Source organism: Empidonax traillii, unplaced genomic scaffold (genome assembly GCF_003031625.1).
Source record: "Empidonax traillii isolate 1590-97213 ecotype Southwest subspecies unplaced genomic scaffold, ASM303162v1 scaffold87:size1256882, whole genome shotgun sequence".
Taxonomy (NCBI): Eukaryota; Metazoa; Chordata; class Aves; order Passeriformes; family Tyrannidae; genus Empidonax; species Empidonax traillii.
Window position 1 is genome coordinate 742,662 of NW_020955280.1, and position 13,516 is coordinate 756,177.

Genomic DNA, 13,516 nt, shown 5'->3' on the forward strand with positions numbered 1-13,516 from the left:
TTTCTTTCCCCCAGCCTGGATGAGCCACCAGGCGGAGGCTGAAGGGGGACGTGCAGGATCTGCAGTGAGGAGATTAATGTTTAAAGACATTAGCGCTGGTCCTATACTAACATTTATAAATCCGAAGGGTGGCAGATTGAGGGCTGATTCCGCATTTTTTCTTCCTCCTCTGTAAAATAATAAATATGGTAAAATAGCTCTCAGAGCTGCCTTTATCGCGGGGATGAATCAGGACAGTTGGTGTTGCAAGAGACTTAAAACTTACAAATATGTTGCCCTTTAGGCGAGCATTCATCATCGTGTCTGATCTGGGATCTAGACTAAAGACTTCTGTTATACCTTTTTATCCTTCCTGGGAAGTAGAAATTGGAAGGAGTCCTCACTTTGATTGTAAAGCTGCTGCTGAGATTTTTTCCCCCTGTTTTTGGGGGCAGTGTCTGTCGATGATGGGGGTCTGTTGTTCTTTGGCAAAAGATTTCGTTTCTGATCTCTAAAAAAAAAAGGGGGGGGGAGAATGCTTAAAAAAATAAAGGGAAGGAAGAGAACCCTAAAGACAGTGCCCCTTCCTTATGGCACAGTGCCCATAAGGTTCCAGTGTATTAATTGTTGTCCTCCTGAGCTTCAGGATGTTTTCTACAGGTTTGCACATTTGTTATTAACTTTGTCATTTACTCCTTGCTTATTGCAGTGGTGAACTAAAGATTTCAGACTTAAATATGCAGGCGGTGAAGGAAGGTCCTTTCTGTAGGGAAGAGACTGGGCTGATGTTGATCAGAATTCATCGTGGGTGCTTTATGGAAATACAGATTTCTTGGGTTTAAAAAAGATTATTAAGCTGCACGTTGTGACAGATGCTACTGGCAGTAAAAAATAAAAAGGACGTGGAAAAAATCTGCAAGAAAAATGGGTTACAGGTATGGATATAAGACATATCTGCTCATTAGAGTAAAATGAAACCCATCATCTGACTTGAAACAGGATTCCATGTCACTGGAAGCCCTGTCGCTCTGGCTAATGGGAGTTCTGGGGGTGCACCTGGGGCAGGTGCCGTGGGATCCAGTCGAGTGTGTGCCAGAGCAGGTGTCCCCAGGAGGGCTCCCCTCTGGTGAGGGTCTGTGGTGATGCTGTGGGACGATCCCCCGCCGTGTCCCCAGCTGACACCTGCAGGAACGTGGATCTGTCGGCTGAGGGGAAGGTGGACGGGGAGCAGATGGGGAGCTCCCTCCCTGGACCTGTGTGCCAGCTCAGGGTGTGAACAGTGCCATGCTCAGTGCGAGGCAGGTGGCAGCTGCTGACCACTGCAGGGCAAAACCAGAGGTGACAATGATGGTGACAAACCTGCAAACGTGTAAATTCTCTCCTCCCGTGCTCGGGTTTTGGCAGGGACTGCTGCAGCTTCACCCACGTGGCAGAGACAGAAAGGAGTGTGAGGCAGCAGGTGCTGTTAAACAGCATTGTTCTGGTCAGGGAAATGCATCAAACATGTTCACTGATGGTGAAAACCAAGTATTTCATCAGTGCTCCCTCCTCTTACCTGCAGCCACCTGCTGTACCTCAGGGTTCAGCTCCCCATGGAGCAAGTTATGGCAGGGAGAGGAAATTCCACCTGTGTTTGAAACTCGGGATTAATCAAGGTCTCCTTGCCTGGATCTGGGCTGTGGGTGTCCTTGGTAGCAATGTAGCTGGAAGATGAAATGCAGATAAGGAATTCTGTGTTAGGGCACCATTAATAATAAATGTGTGTTGATCCTAACTGTGTTATTTAAACACACTGAGTGGAGGCAGAGACCTGCTGGGACCGTCTCGTGTTGTCAGACCTTCTCCCTTGCTGATGCTGCTTCTGAGCAGTGGTAGGGGAATGGCAGAGGTGGATTTTAGGTGGTGTCCTTGACAGGTGATGACTGGTAGTGACCGACAAGCATCAGGAGGAACATGGGGCGAAGGTCCTTGACTGTATTTCTTCTGAGGCCACGCACAGCTTTGCCCTTTCCTGTCTCTTTGCAGTCTTCTTGCTTCTTCTGCCCCTAGGTGTCTCCCAGCAGCCCCCTCAGAGCCCACAGCATCCATTGGGTGCTTTCCCAGCAGCTTCCCCTTCTCAGATCCTCCCACAAAAACATCTTCTGTCTCCCTGCTGTGTGGCTGCCGAGGAGCCTCTCGTACCAGAGTCCTTGGGGGGACACTTGAGTAAAACTCTGACCTTATGGGAGCAGGACAGTCTTTGGTAAGTGACCTTTACTGTCTTGACAATGGACCAGCAACTTCCAGAACGAAAGCAAGAGATCAGCTGCTTCTCCTTCTTAAAGCTCTTCTTCTGGAAAGTTGCTGAAACTGAGCATCCCTCTGTAGGTAGAGAGAGATAAACAAAATAAAGAGCTGCTGTAGTGACATCTTTTATTTAAGAACTGTCCAGTGGGTTAAGAAATGAGCTCTAAATAACCCACACAGCTTTCCACACTGGCCATGTCAGCAAGATGTGTCACTGTGCTTGTAGACAACAGAAGCTCCGTTGTGGTGAGTGTGACTTGTAGGATTCTTCCTCCAAATGATTCAGTCCCATTAGCTTGAAATACAATTGTATCCTGAAAGACTGAATTTCTGGCGATTGCTATAATATGCTTTTCACCGCAGGATTTGCTAGAAATGTGGGATAAAAACCTGAGGTGTGCAGAGCAACAGACTCCTGCTGCCATGCCGAATCCTTCCTCCCCGGGCTCCTGGTGCAGCGTTTGCCGTGTCCCGTCTGGTCAGTGACAGAGCAGATGGATATTGATCCTCGGTGTCCACCGGCGGTAACCTTTGAAGGGACAGGCGATGTATGGCCGGGGAGTTTGATCTATCAATATCTGGGTAATAGAAAGACAAGGGTGACATCTAATCCCAGCACAGGTGACGGATCATAAATCTGCGCTGACGCAGCGACAGGAGCGCGAGGGGGGGTGAAGAAACCACTTGAGGCTGAAAACCCTTTGCCCAGAGGTGCAGAGGTTTTCGTGGCAGAGAAAAGGATCTTGTTCCTAAGGTCCAAAGAAATATTTTAATTTGGTCATAGCACAGGATTTCTGCCCCTGTTCCATTTTGGTTTCAAACCAGTGGAAAGAATTCCCTGATGCCATTGCATCACGCAGATATTCACTATGTTTAAAGTCAGCGCAGCCTCCAGTGTAATTTCAGAGCTATTGTCATCCTTTATTCTTACTCTTTAAGCCAGAAAAGCCATAAAGGTGGCAGTGGCATTTCTTCTCTCCACAAATTTAATATCTGTGCACAACTCGCTTGAATTTGCAGTATATTTCTCTGAAGTGGCTGTTTCATAGCGTAAACTCGCTCCCCACAATAAGTAATTTTTAGCACCATCTTGCACATTCCCCCTGAATGCAGAGAGTAATTCAGCGGGAAGTGTGAGTGCGGCGGGTGTGAGCGGGAGAGGAGCCGGGCGCGGCGCAAAGGTGCCGAAAGCGATCGCTCACGAAAATATGTGCTGAGAAGGGGGGGAAATAGGTCCCCGTGATTGCTGGGGCTGAGCACAGCCTGTGACAAGGAGATGAGGTCCTGGCACTGAGGATGCCGAGCAGCAGGAGCGGTTCTGTTCCTGCAAAACAACGTCAGGGAGACTCAACAAAATTAGGAGGAGGAGCCCTGTGGTAGCTGGTCCTGTGCGTGGATCAGTGGTGGGATCTGCCTGGATCTCATGGTTGCTTGTCCTTAAACATGTACTAGTTGTTTGCCCTGGGATTGGTGGTGAAGCCTGTGGGAAAAGCCACCCAGCACGGCAGCCACGTGTGGAATGGGTGAAGTGAGTGGGAAGTGTCTTCCACCGCCCCTGCTTGTGGGCACTCGTGGCAAGGCCCGCGTCTGTCTTGGCTCTGCTGACACCTTTGGTACCTTCTAGGTCACCAGGGAGTCGTGCCTCTGCTGGCAGTGCATTTCCTTGGCCATCAGCCATATCTCTGTGTTTACAGATCCACCATAATGTTTTGGGAATAGGTTCTGTGAATGATAATTCCTCCCACCCCTCCATTCTCCCCCCCTAAATGGGAACTGATGCTCTAAGCATCCGCAGGTGATCCCAAACCTGGCAGCAGCAGAGTCATCCAGCAGCAGTGCCCTTTCTCAAAGCAGTTCTTTTAAACCTGGTGCAGCAATAAAGAAATGATAACATGCATTAAATTTGAAAGTAAAAATCTGAGTAGCAGGTGAGCATTACCATTTCAATTTGCTGTAGTCCCTGCCTCAGAGAGAGATGTGGAGCTGCCATATCCCTTCCCTTCATGTCACTGAGCAAGCTCTGCCTGGTTTGGCTCAGCTGTACCTGCCTGGATAGAACCTGTTGCTCTTGGTGTTCAGTACAAAGGGATTTCCATGGCCAAAACTCCCCAGCCACGTGTTGCAGCTGACAGACTTGAATAGAACAAACTCAAAAATGAGATTTTTCTAGAAATCTTTTTGTTTGCCACCATTACTCCTTTTTTGAAGAGCTTTTTGCCTGGGAATTGGAATTGCTGACTGTGGAGAAGATGCTGAAGAGGGAATAAGAGCTACTCAGATTCTGGGGAAACCTCAGAGAGGCTTGACTCAGGGTCACAGAGCTGGTAATTACATCTTATTAGAAGAGAAAGTTGCTGTTTCAAAAGGTTAGTTGTGAATCTTAATCGAAAACAAAATTTTCCTGCGGGGGTGAGGGTCACACTGACAGAAGAGTCGCTCAGGGGTGCCACGTCTGGCTCCTTGGAGGGTCTCCCTTGGGGACTGTGCGTGGCTGGAAGGAGCAGTGGGCTGTCTCTCCTCCTGCCTTCCTTTCACCCCAACCTTTCCCAGGAGCCCTCCCTGTGCGAGGGGATGAGCACATCCCTGTCTTGGTGTGCTCTGAGCACACACCGAGGAGTCCAGGCTGGCTTTGGGGTGGGCTGTAAGCACTGCTGTGCCCCCCAGTCTGTGTCCTGCTGGCACAGGACCCTCCAGCTGCAGCTCTGCCTGCGTGCCCTGCAGGCCATGGCCAGTGTCTGTGTTCTGCAGGCAGCCTGGTCCCAAACTGTCGCCATTCTCTCGCCCGCGAAAAGACGCCACAAAATTAACTCCGTCAGAAGCAATTGCCTTTTCTTGCCAGCACAATCAGAGTGGATTGTCCGTTCCTCTCCAAAGTTCAACTGTGACGACTGCAGCTTTTTAAAACGGTCTCTCAAGACTTGGAGCCCGGGTGGGTGGAGCTCCAGCAGCTTCTCCCAGCACTGCCTTGGCAGTTCTTCTCTCCCTCCTAGAAGTGAATCTGCAGAGTAATTAAATGGCAGTGGAGTTTCCTCCTTTTTCCTGGATCTGATCATGACCAAGAATCTCTTTGGTTTCTGTGCTCTTCCCAAAAAGCCAGTTGTGATGGTTGTGTTAAAGGGAAGAGATGAAGCTCTCTGTGATAGATGAGAGAGCAGAGAATCTGGTCAGCCAAGAGAAGAAACATGAAGGAGACAAATCTTCTGTGGGAAGTGGATGCTCAGTGTTTATAAACCTGCTTGTGTCAGCTCTGGCTGGTTCTTTAACCACCACATTCCTTTCAGGTACCTGAAACTGATAGATGAGTGTTGACATTCAAATTGTGTTAATTCTGGGGATGGAGCATCGTGTTGCCTTTTTCCTCGAGCGTGTGAACAGACAGTTTGTGTATCTGTGTGAGTTGTTTCTTCTGACTCAATTTATTAAGAGGAGTTTTGTTTAGGTTTATGGGCTTACATAGTTCAGGTGTAATGAAAACTCCTCTTCCTTGGAAAGCGTTTGTGTGGGGATCCCGCAGGCTGAACCAGCAGTGCCACTGCTCATGCTGGGACCCCCGTGGCTCAGGCTTGCTTAGAAATTCCATGGAAATTGAAGATTCGTGCTCCCCAGCACGTATTTTTAATCTTTCCCTCTCCTCTCCCTGGCGCTTCCCTGTAGCCCGGTGTGCTACAAGCGGAGAAAGAATTGATTTTGAATGTGACCGCTGCATATGAGCCAAGGTCCCTGGGCTGTGTCCAGCTGAGGGGAACTTCTGAAACACAATTTACTCGGCTATGTCTGTCTGCAGCCTTAAGAGCAGAGACTGCAGTGGTCCAAGGCAGGAAGACAAGTGCAGAAATTAATTGTGCAGGTGGCAGCCAAAGCGTCCCTCAAGCGTTGTATTCCCCCGCCTCACTCCCCCTTCCAGTAAGTATAAAACACCGTGTCGTTTTTCACCTTGCACAGGGAGATTCAGTAAACCAAGCCAGAGAGTTGCTTTGGGTAATGAAGGAGGCACACAGGGCATTTTCCCTGCCCCTTGCACTGCACACACCCAGTTCTGCTGTTTCCCTTGCTCGTAGCACCGGCTGCGGATGTTGCCTGTAGACAGCAGCTCATCCCCCAACTCCCCTCACCAGCTGGCTTTCCTAGGTGTTATAGATGAAAATCTCACCCGTGTACTTCTCTTGGGTTTTTCCCATTGTATCTGCTCATGCTTTGCCCCCTCAAAGCATTGCCAGGGGATTTAAGGTTGATTCTCAGCAGTGGATTTCCTTTGCTTCTCTCACCTCTGAGATTCCATGTTGGGCTCTTAAAGTTCACCTCCCCTCCCTAGTCTGTCCTTTTCTGTTCCAAAATATTGTCATGCCCTAAATATGTCTACTTTAATGCTCCTCAAAATACTTATATTCTGACAGTAAATATTTACAGAGAAACTTCTGAGGTGTTGACAAGAGGATGGGTCTAAAGAGTTCTCACTTTGTGTTGCATTTTTATTTAATTTAGAGTTTGTAATTGACGCTGCTCGTGGAAATAACTTAGCTGTCTTGGTAAGCAGGAGCAGATGGGAATACAGATACCCCAAATCTGGAGGGGCATGCGCCGGTGCCTGTGGGGAAGCACGTTTAGGTCAGCAGAGCAGACAGTGGTGGATTAGACACCCTTTGATTCAGAATAAATGGCAAAGCCTGTGAGGCTGTGACTGCCCCAGGCTGGGGGGGGCTCAGCGTGTCCTTACGTGCACCCTGCCTGTCGTTAACCCGGATAAATGCCTTGTTCAGAGGGATCTGATGCCAGCCCGGATCGAGGTGCTGGACTCTGCAGCCATCCATCGGCAGGTTTAGTGCAGCAGCATCCTGGCCTGAAAAGCTTCAGTGGCTTGAACTTCAAATAATTTATTTCTAAATTACTTCTACTGTAATTCTTATTAATTCAGATAGTCTTCTAAGCTGATGTAAAATTCAGTAAACGCAAGGAACAGTTTAATGAATTGAAAATAGGATTGAGTCTTTTAAAGTAAATGTAAAAAAATATGCTGGCAATAATTGCTTAGATGGAAATCGAATCTTAATAGCTTTGTTAATGATTTGTAGGGAATATTGCATTTATGAGAACATATCAAGCTGATCCTTGTGCAAGAACCTTGTTTTGAATGGGTTTGATAAAATTATTCCCCAGAAGTAGTTAGTAATGTTTAATATTTTTGCCTGAACCACTTTTGAGATGTTTTATTTCGCTGATGCCACAGCCTGGCTGTGGGGATGTGGGATGTGGCACAGGCAGTGGTAGAGCTCTGCTCTGATGGCCCTTTTGGTTTGGGAACCTGTCCCCACAGGCAGAATAAAATCATTTAGGCTGGAAAAGCCCTCTAAGATCATCAGGTCCAACAATTAACCCAGGGCTGCCAAGAGCACTGCTAACCCATGTCCCCAGGGTTCAGAGCTCCTGACCCTCAGCCCGTGGCCTGGTGCCCATTAGTGTACCTGTGCTTCATTTGGCTAATTGGCAATCAAAGTCTCAACATTTCTCCCACTTTGATTCCCAATAGTTATGGAGAAATTGAAATGCAAAGTGCTTTTCCCAGTCCCATCCTCTGTGTTCCTCAGCGTTCGAGGCGAGTGTCTCAGCGTGCAGGTGATGCGATGATTCGATTCATTAGGAGGAAGGTTTTTGGGGTGATGACCTGTAAATGATTACAAGGCTCCCACAGCATAATTGCACGGGATCCTTTTTTTTTGTGCCTGCCTCTGGACATTAATAGCACCTACTGATTACACAGAGTGAGTAACGACTGATTCCCTGAAGCCTGTCTGCTCCAGTCAGAGGATAAGTGCTTCTTACAGCGAGTTGTTCTTTCAAGGTAATTTAACAAAATTCATCTGTTGAGAGAGGAAGCGAATTTTTGGCGTTTCTGTGTGGGGCAGTAGTCCTTGTTCCACTATTCCCACGGCAGAGCCCCCTTTCCATTGCTCCTCTGTAATTCAGTGGTGGCCAGCTGGCTGGGCAACCCAGAGCTGAGGGCTCACCAGCCAGTGTTCCTCTGTTGGTGGCAGTGGAGGTTTTCATTCCCAAATGACACTCACTGGTGTCATTTCTGACCTTGAATATGCCTTTGCTCTGTCCTGCAGGTGATGGTCAGAACTTGGTGACAGAGGATGTGACAGTGGTGGAGGGGGACGTTGCCACCATCAGCTGCCGTGTCAAGAACAGCGATGACTCGGTGATCCAGCTCCTGAACCCCAACAGGCAGACCATCTATTTCAGGGATTTCAGGCGTAAGTTTGTTGTTCCTCATTTGATTACGACTTCTCCTGCCCCTCACTTGCGCTCAGGAGACGATGTTTGCAGAGGTGTCTCCTGTAAAAGTGACGCTGGGCACTTACAGCTCAGTTGGTTCTGGGGGGGTAGGGGAGACAGGGAATCATAATCTCTCTCCTTAATGGAAACCTTCACGGTCCCTGCTAAAAGTCAGAGCGTCTTACTTTGCAATAGGAATTGATTGTCGTAATTCAGGGTGAATTGCAATTGAGTGCCAAATATTTAGCTGACACAAACAAATTGAATAGGGCAACACCGAGACAGCGCAATGTTCTCAGAGGTAATCTCTCCGTTCCAAAGACTGAAAATTTCAGGACAATCTGTGCTGTTTTATACCCAAACCAAACTCTCACATCACTTGCACGTCCAGTGAATGAGTCTGGCTTTCTGTCTAGCGGTGACAATGCCACAGTGGCTGCAGTGAGACGGTTTAGATGGTCTGTGTTAATGTCCCTGTGGCTGTGTGCTGTGCCCAGGCATTGTGGAGAGGCACAACAAACCCTGTGCCCTTGTGAGGTGGGTATGGTCCACCCACAAAGGCAGGCTGGGGCTGACTCGCTCCTGTTTGCTGTTGTTCCAGGCCCTCACGTTTGGCTCATGAAATTTTAAAAGCTCAGTTTCCAAATTCTTAAAAGAATTTGGGAGACCATTACTGGACAATAATTTTAAACTCTACTTCTCCCAATTCTTTTCTCGTTCACTCTCTCCCAGAGTGCATTAGGCAGTGACAGGGCTGTGTAAATACCATCAGCATTTTACCAACACATCCCTAAGCCATCTGATAATAAAACTATGTCCAGAGATTTGATGCTGTGCCCTGTGATTTGCTTGTGTTGATTATTTGAAATTACCTGAGAACAGAAAGATTTTATAGGTCTGACTTCAAGGTAAGAAGCGGGGTGGAACTGGTCAGGAAGCTGGTGTGCTCGCCTGGATGTGCTGCTGTCTGTAGGGACCTTTGGGATTGTGGTGTGGTGGGAAGGGGACGCTGCATCTCTCTGGGCAGTCACCAAGGCTGTGCTTGCCCCACAGCCCTGAAGGACAGCAGGTTCCAGCTGGTGAACTTCTCCAACAGCGAGCTCCGAGTGTCCCTGACAAACGTCTCCATCTCTGATGAAGGAAGGTACTTCTGCCAGCTCTACACCGACCCCCCCCAGGAGATTTACACCACAATTACGGTGCTGGGTAAGGACCGAATCGGCGCTCGTGGGGAGCCCTGCAGTCCCTGGGCACGCAGGGTGAGTGGGATGGGGCTCTCTGCGGTGTTGGGAGAGCTGCAACCACCCAGAGAGGAATTCAAAGCAAGGATTTGAACACTGAGAGCTGACAGTTGGGCACGTGCAGCCACAACACTACACACTGCCAGCGACAGCAGCTCCACTATTAGAGCGGTTCCTGCCGATTAGCAGTGGCTTTTAAGGCTCTATTAATGGGAGAACCTGAATCAGGGAGGGTGACTTAATGTAAGATCTCGCTCGCTGATTAGTTTAAATCTTCCTTCTTTTGCTTAATGAGATTTGGGTCTTAGGTTTTTATACGTTGCTAAGTGATGTTTATAAGCAGTTTTGCTCCAGCTATTACGGTTATCAACACCTTCAAAGTTTCTGTGTGCTTTCCAGCGCTCACAGGCACGGGAAGCTCTTCCAGCTCCTCTCTTTAATCGTACACAGGGAAAAACAGTTTGTTGGATTTCATTTCACTGCTGGCAACCTAGGGAAGTGTTTGAAATCAGAGTACTCGCTTCATTCACCTGTAAGCCAGCACTGCGTGTCTTTCAAGTGGGAGGCATAATGCAGGTTTTTGTTGGTTTGGGTTTTTTTTAAACATGAATCGTGCTTCAGAGTTGAGGGAAAAGTATGTTTTCTTGCCTTGTACTTCTGTTGGTTTTGAGGAGGCTTTATGGCATGGCTGGTGTGTGCTGCCTTTCCCCCACACCCACAGAACCGGTGATTTCTTGTCACCTTCAGCCCTTACTCAGGTCAAACCTCAGCTCAGCAAGCAGGCAAGGATGAGGAAGGTCTATTATTAGAAGGTGAATGAGGGAACAGTTTGCCTTAGCGCTTGTATGGAGAGACTGGGCACTGTGACACCAAGGATGGCACATCTTCCCTATCTTCCCTATTACTGACTCCCTAATTAGGGACAGAAATGAGCCAGGGTGGAGGGGTGGTTGTCCATGTTGGTGTTAGCAGGTCCTCACAGGAACATGTTCCCTGCCAGAGATCTCGTGCTCGTCGCCCAGGCTTCGGTTGCCCAGATCTGAGGCTCTTCCCAAGAGTGATTTTGCTCATCTGTTTCTGCTGCTGCTGGTTGGGAGAGCAGAGCGAGGTGTGGAGGCATCCCCCTGGCAGTCGGCGTTCGGAGGGAGCTTCAGCGCTTTCATGTCTTCCGTGACACGATAATGTAGATTTATTCTTGCTTAATTGGAACATGTGAAAGCCTCAAATATGTAGCCCGTTCTGTTCTTTTTAGAGAAAAGCCACAAGTGACTAATTAGTCCACTTGATCATCTGGATGGTATTTATACATATTTGTTCTTCATTAGCTCGAAGACCTGTGAGTCACATCTGAACTATGCAGTTGCTTAATCACATTGATCTGAGCAAAGTTTAGTTTCCTTTGGAAGTTCTGGGATTTTCTGAAGCCATGACTGTGCCATACAAACTCTCGCTGTTCACTTTTTCCTGGGTTTTGCCTTGCTGCTGGTGCTTTCACGGGGAAGAGATTCCTCATTCCCATCTTGTAATTTTTGAGCTCATTTGTTCCATTTCTGGGCTATGCTGCAGTGGTTGTTACCCCCTGAAGTTACAACCTGTTTCTTGATATTTTTGGATGACTTTTCATGGAGTTGCAGCTTTGTGTTTTGGGGGAGTCTTGAGCTAGGGCAGGAGAGTGCCTGGGGAGAGCAGCAGATCTCCATCCCAGAGGACTTGTCATCAGACGTGGTGCTGTGCCTGGGTGCAGAGCTGGCTCCCTCTTCACGCTGGGGTGGTTTTGGGGTGGTTTGTTGGGAGTGTGGTGGGAGGTAGTGGTGTTCCCAAGGTGGTGGCATTCCACTCTGGGCTTGTGCTCAGTGGCTTTTCGAGCATCCTAAATGAAGTTGATGTTTGCTGGCCTGCTTCCACGCTCACGGCTGAGCCTTGGAGCTGAACAGCAGGAGAGAAAAATTGCTGTGGAGGTTAGAGGCTTGGTAAGTAATGCACTGCCAAGTGTCAGCTTTTGTGTTTCCTCTCCTTGTCAGAGAAGTCAGGAAATGTGCACGGAGTCAAGCTGGATTTTTAAATAGCAGCGCACACCCGAGTAGCACAGGAGGCTGTGGCTCTCCCTGGAACGCTGCCTGCCTGGGAGAGGGAGCAGAAAGTTAAAACCCTGATAAGTAATAATTTGTGAGACTGCGGTGATTATTTGGTGGAGAGTGAAAGTGCTCACTCCAATTACTGTGAAACCACCTATCAAAGGGTTTGATTGATTGAAAGATCAAATAAATGCTGTTTGCTCATTTCCTTCAGTAGATTTTACAGGTTTTCCTGGAGGTTTTCTCTCGTGTTAGTGATCAAAAGATGTTTATTTCATCTGGTATGTGTTGTTGTGTTTTCCATTCTAGTCCCACCACGCAATTTGGTAATTGATATCCAGAAAGAAACCGCCGTGGAGGGAGAAGAGATCGAGCTGAACTGCACTGCCATGGCCAGCAGACCAGCCACCACCATCAGATGGTTCAAAGGCAACAAGGAGCTAACCGGTAGATGTGTCCTCTCAGTCACTTGCTTTGTTCAGAGAGCTGAAGTGATTTATGTAATGCTGGGTGTTTGTTCTCTGCTGCCAGTTGAAGGGGGAAAAAAAGAGAAAAAAGTGGAGCGAGCTGCTTTGAGCACCAGCTGAGGAACAAAGCACTGTGTGGGCAGACAGATTATTCCCTAATGCAGGGGGCTGAACTCCATTTGGTCCTCTGCCTACCTGCCAGCCTCGAGTGCCGGGTTCTGGAGCCCTGCTGTAACTGCAGGTGACCTTGAGGAGCCCAGAGCTGTGCGCTGAATTCATTTCTGTGTGGCTTGTGTAGCTCTGAGCCCTGTTTTAGGTCTGAGAGGGATCATCTGCGCCTTGGGCTGTAAGGATTTGCAATTCACCTTCACGTCTAGCTCCCTTGTTTATAGAGCATTTTCCCTGTGTTCAGTTGAATATTCATCCAAGATGGGTTTCTCCGACTCCCTGAAGTCTGGTGCTCCTGGTACTTGCACATTCAAGTCACTGACTCTGATTGCATGTGACATGCTGTTAGTTTAAGTCTGCATGTAGATGTGAGCTTGGTTGACAACACCTTTGTGCTTTACCCAGTCTGAGACACTGATGGGCTCTCCAGAGAAGTCCAGACTCATTACTTCAAACCCACCCCCTGCAAGGGCAGGATAGAATCCTCTCTTTAGGCCCAACACTTCTGAGCATCCAAGCAGGCCACCGCACAGCAAACCTGCTGCCACACAAAGTGGTGCCCCTGCTGAGTCCCCACACTGTGGTGTGCAGGGTATTAATGATCCCATTCTGGTTCCCTTCCCCATCCTGGTGGGATCCTGGCAGGGCAAAGTGTTTGTCCCTTTGTGCCTGGCCTGTCCAGCTTCTTGATTGAGTTTTCTCATGTTGTCAGTTGAATCCCAGTTTTCTGTTCTCTGGGAAGAGTGCTGAGCTTCATGCAATCCCAACTCACCCTGCTGAGCCTTAGGATAGTTTTTTTAAACAGAATTAGGGAGACTGAAACACTTGGCTCTGGGTTATGAATTACAGGAACTGTGGCTTTGCCCATGGGAAAGCCTTTCCTCCAAATATTGGGGTGTGTCTATGTCTGTCCCCTGTTCCACTCTCATACATTATACAGAAATATTTGGTGTCTGGAAGAGCTCTGCTACAGAAGTCACTCTTAAGTGTTTTGCCTGTGAATTCTTAAATAAAAAGGCTCAGATCA

The 13,516-nt window shown here is 48.3% G+C and overlaps 1 protein-coding gene across 8 annotated transcripts in view; it reads left to right on the forward strand.

Annotated features, from left to right (window-relative positions):
* The window catches only part of CADM1 (cell adhesion molecule 1), a 133,809-nt gene that overhangs the window by 80,034 nt on the left and 40,259 nt on the right, over positions 1-13,516 (forward strand). For all 8 annotated transcript variants that reach the window (XM_027881356.1, XM_027881358.1, XM_027881359.1 and 5 more), the window contains exons 2-4: positions 8,370-8,516; positions 9,592-9,744; positions 12,164-12,301. In XM_027881356.1, the coding sequence (XP_027737157.1) occupies positions 8,370-8,516; positions 9,592-9,744; positions 12,164-12,301 (438 nt within the window). The remainder of the gene's footprint in view (positions 1-8,369; positions 8,517-9,591; positions 9,745-12,163; positions 12,302-13,516) is intronic.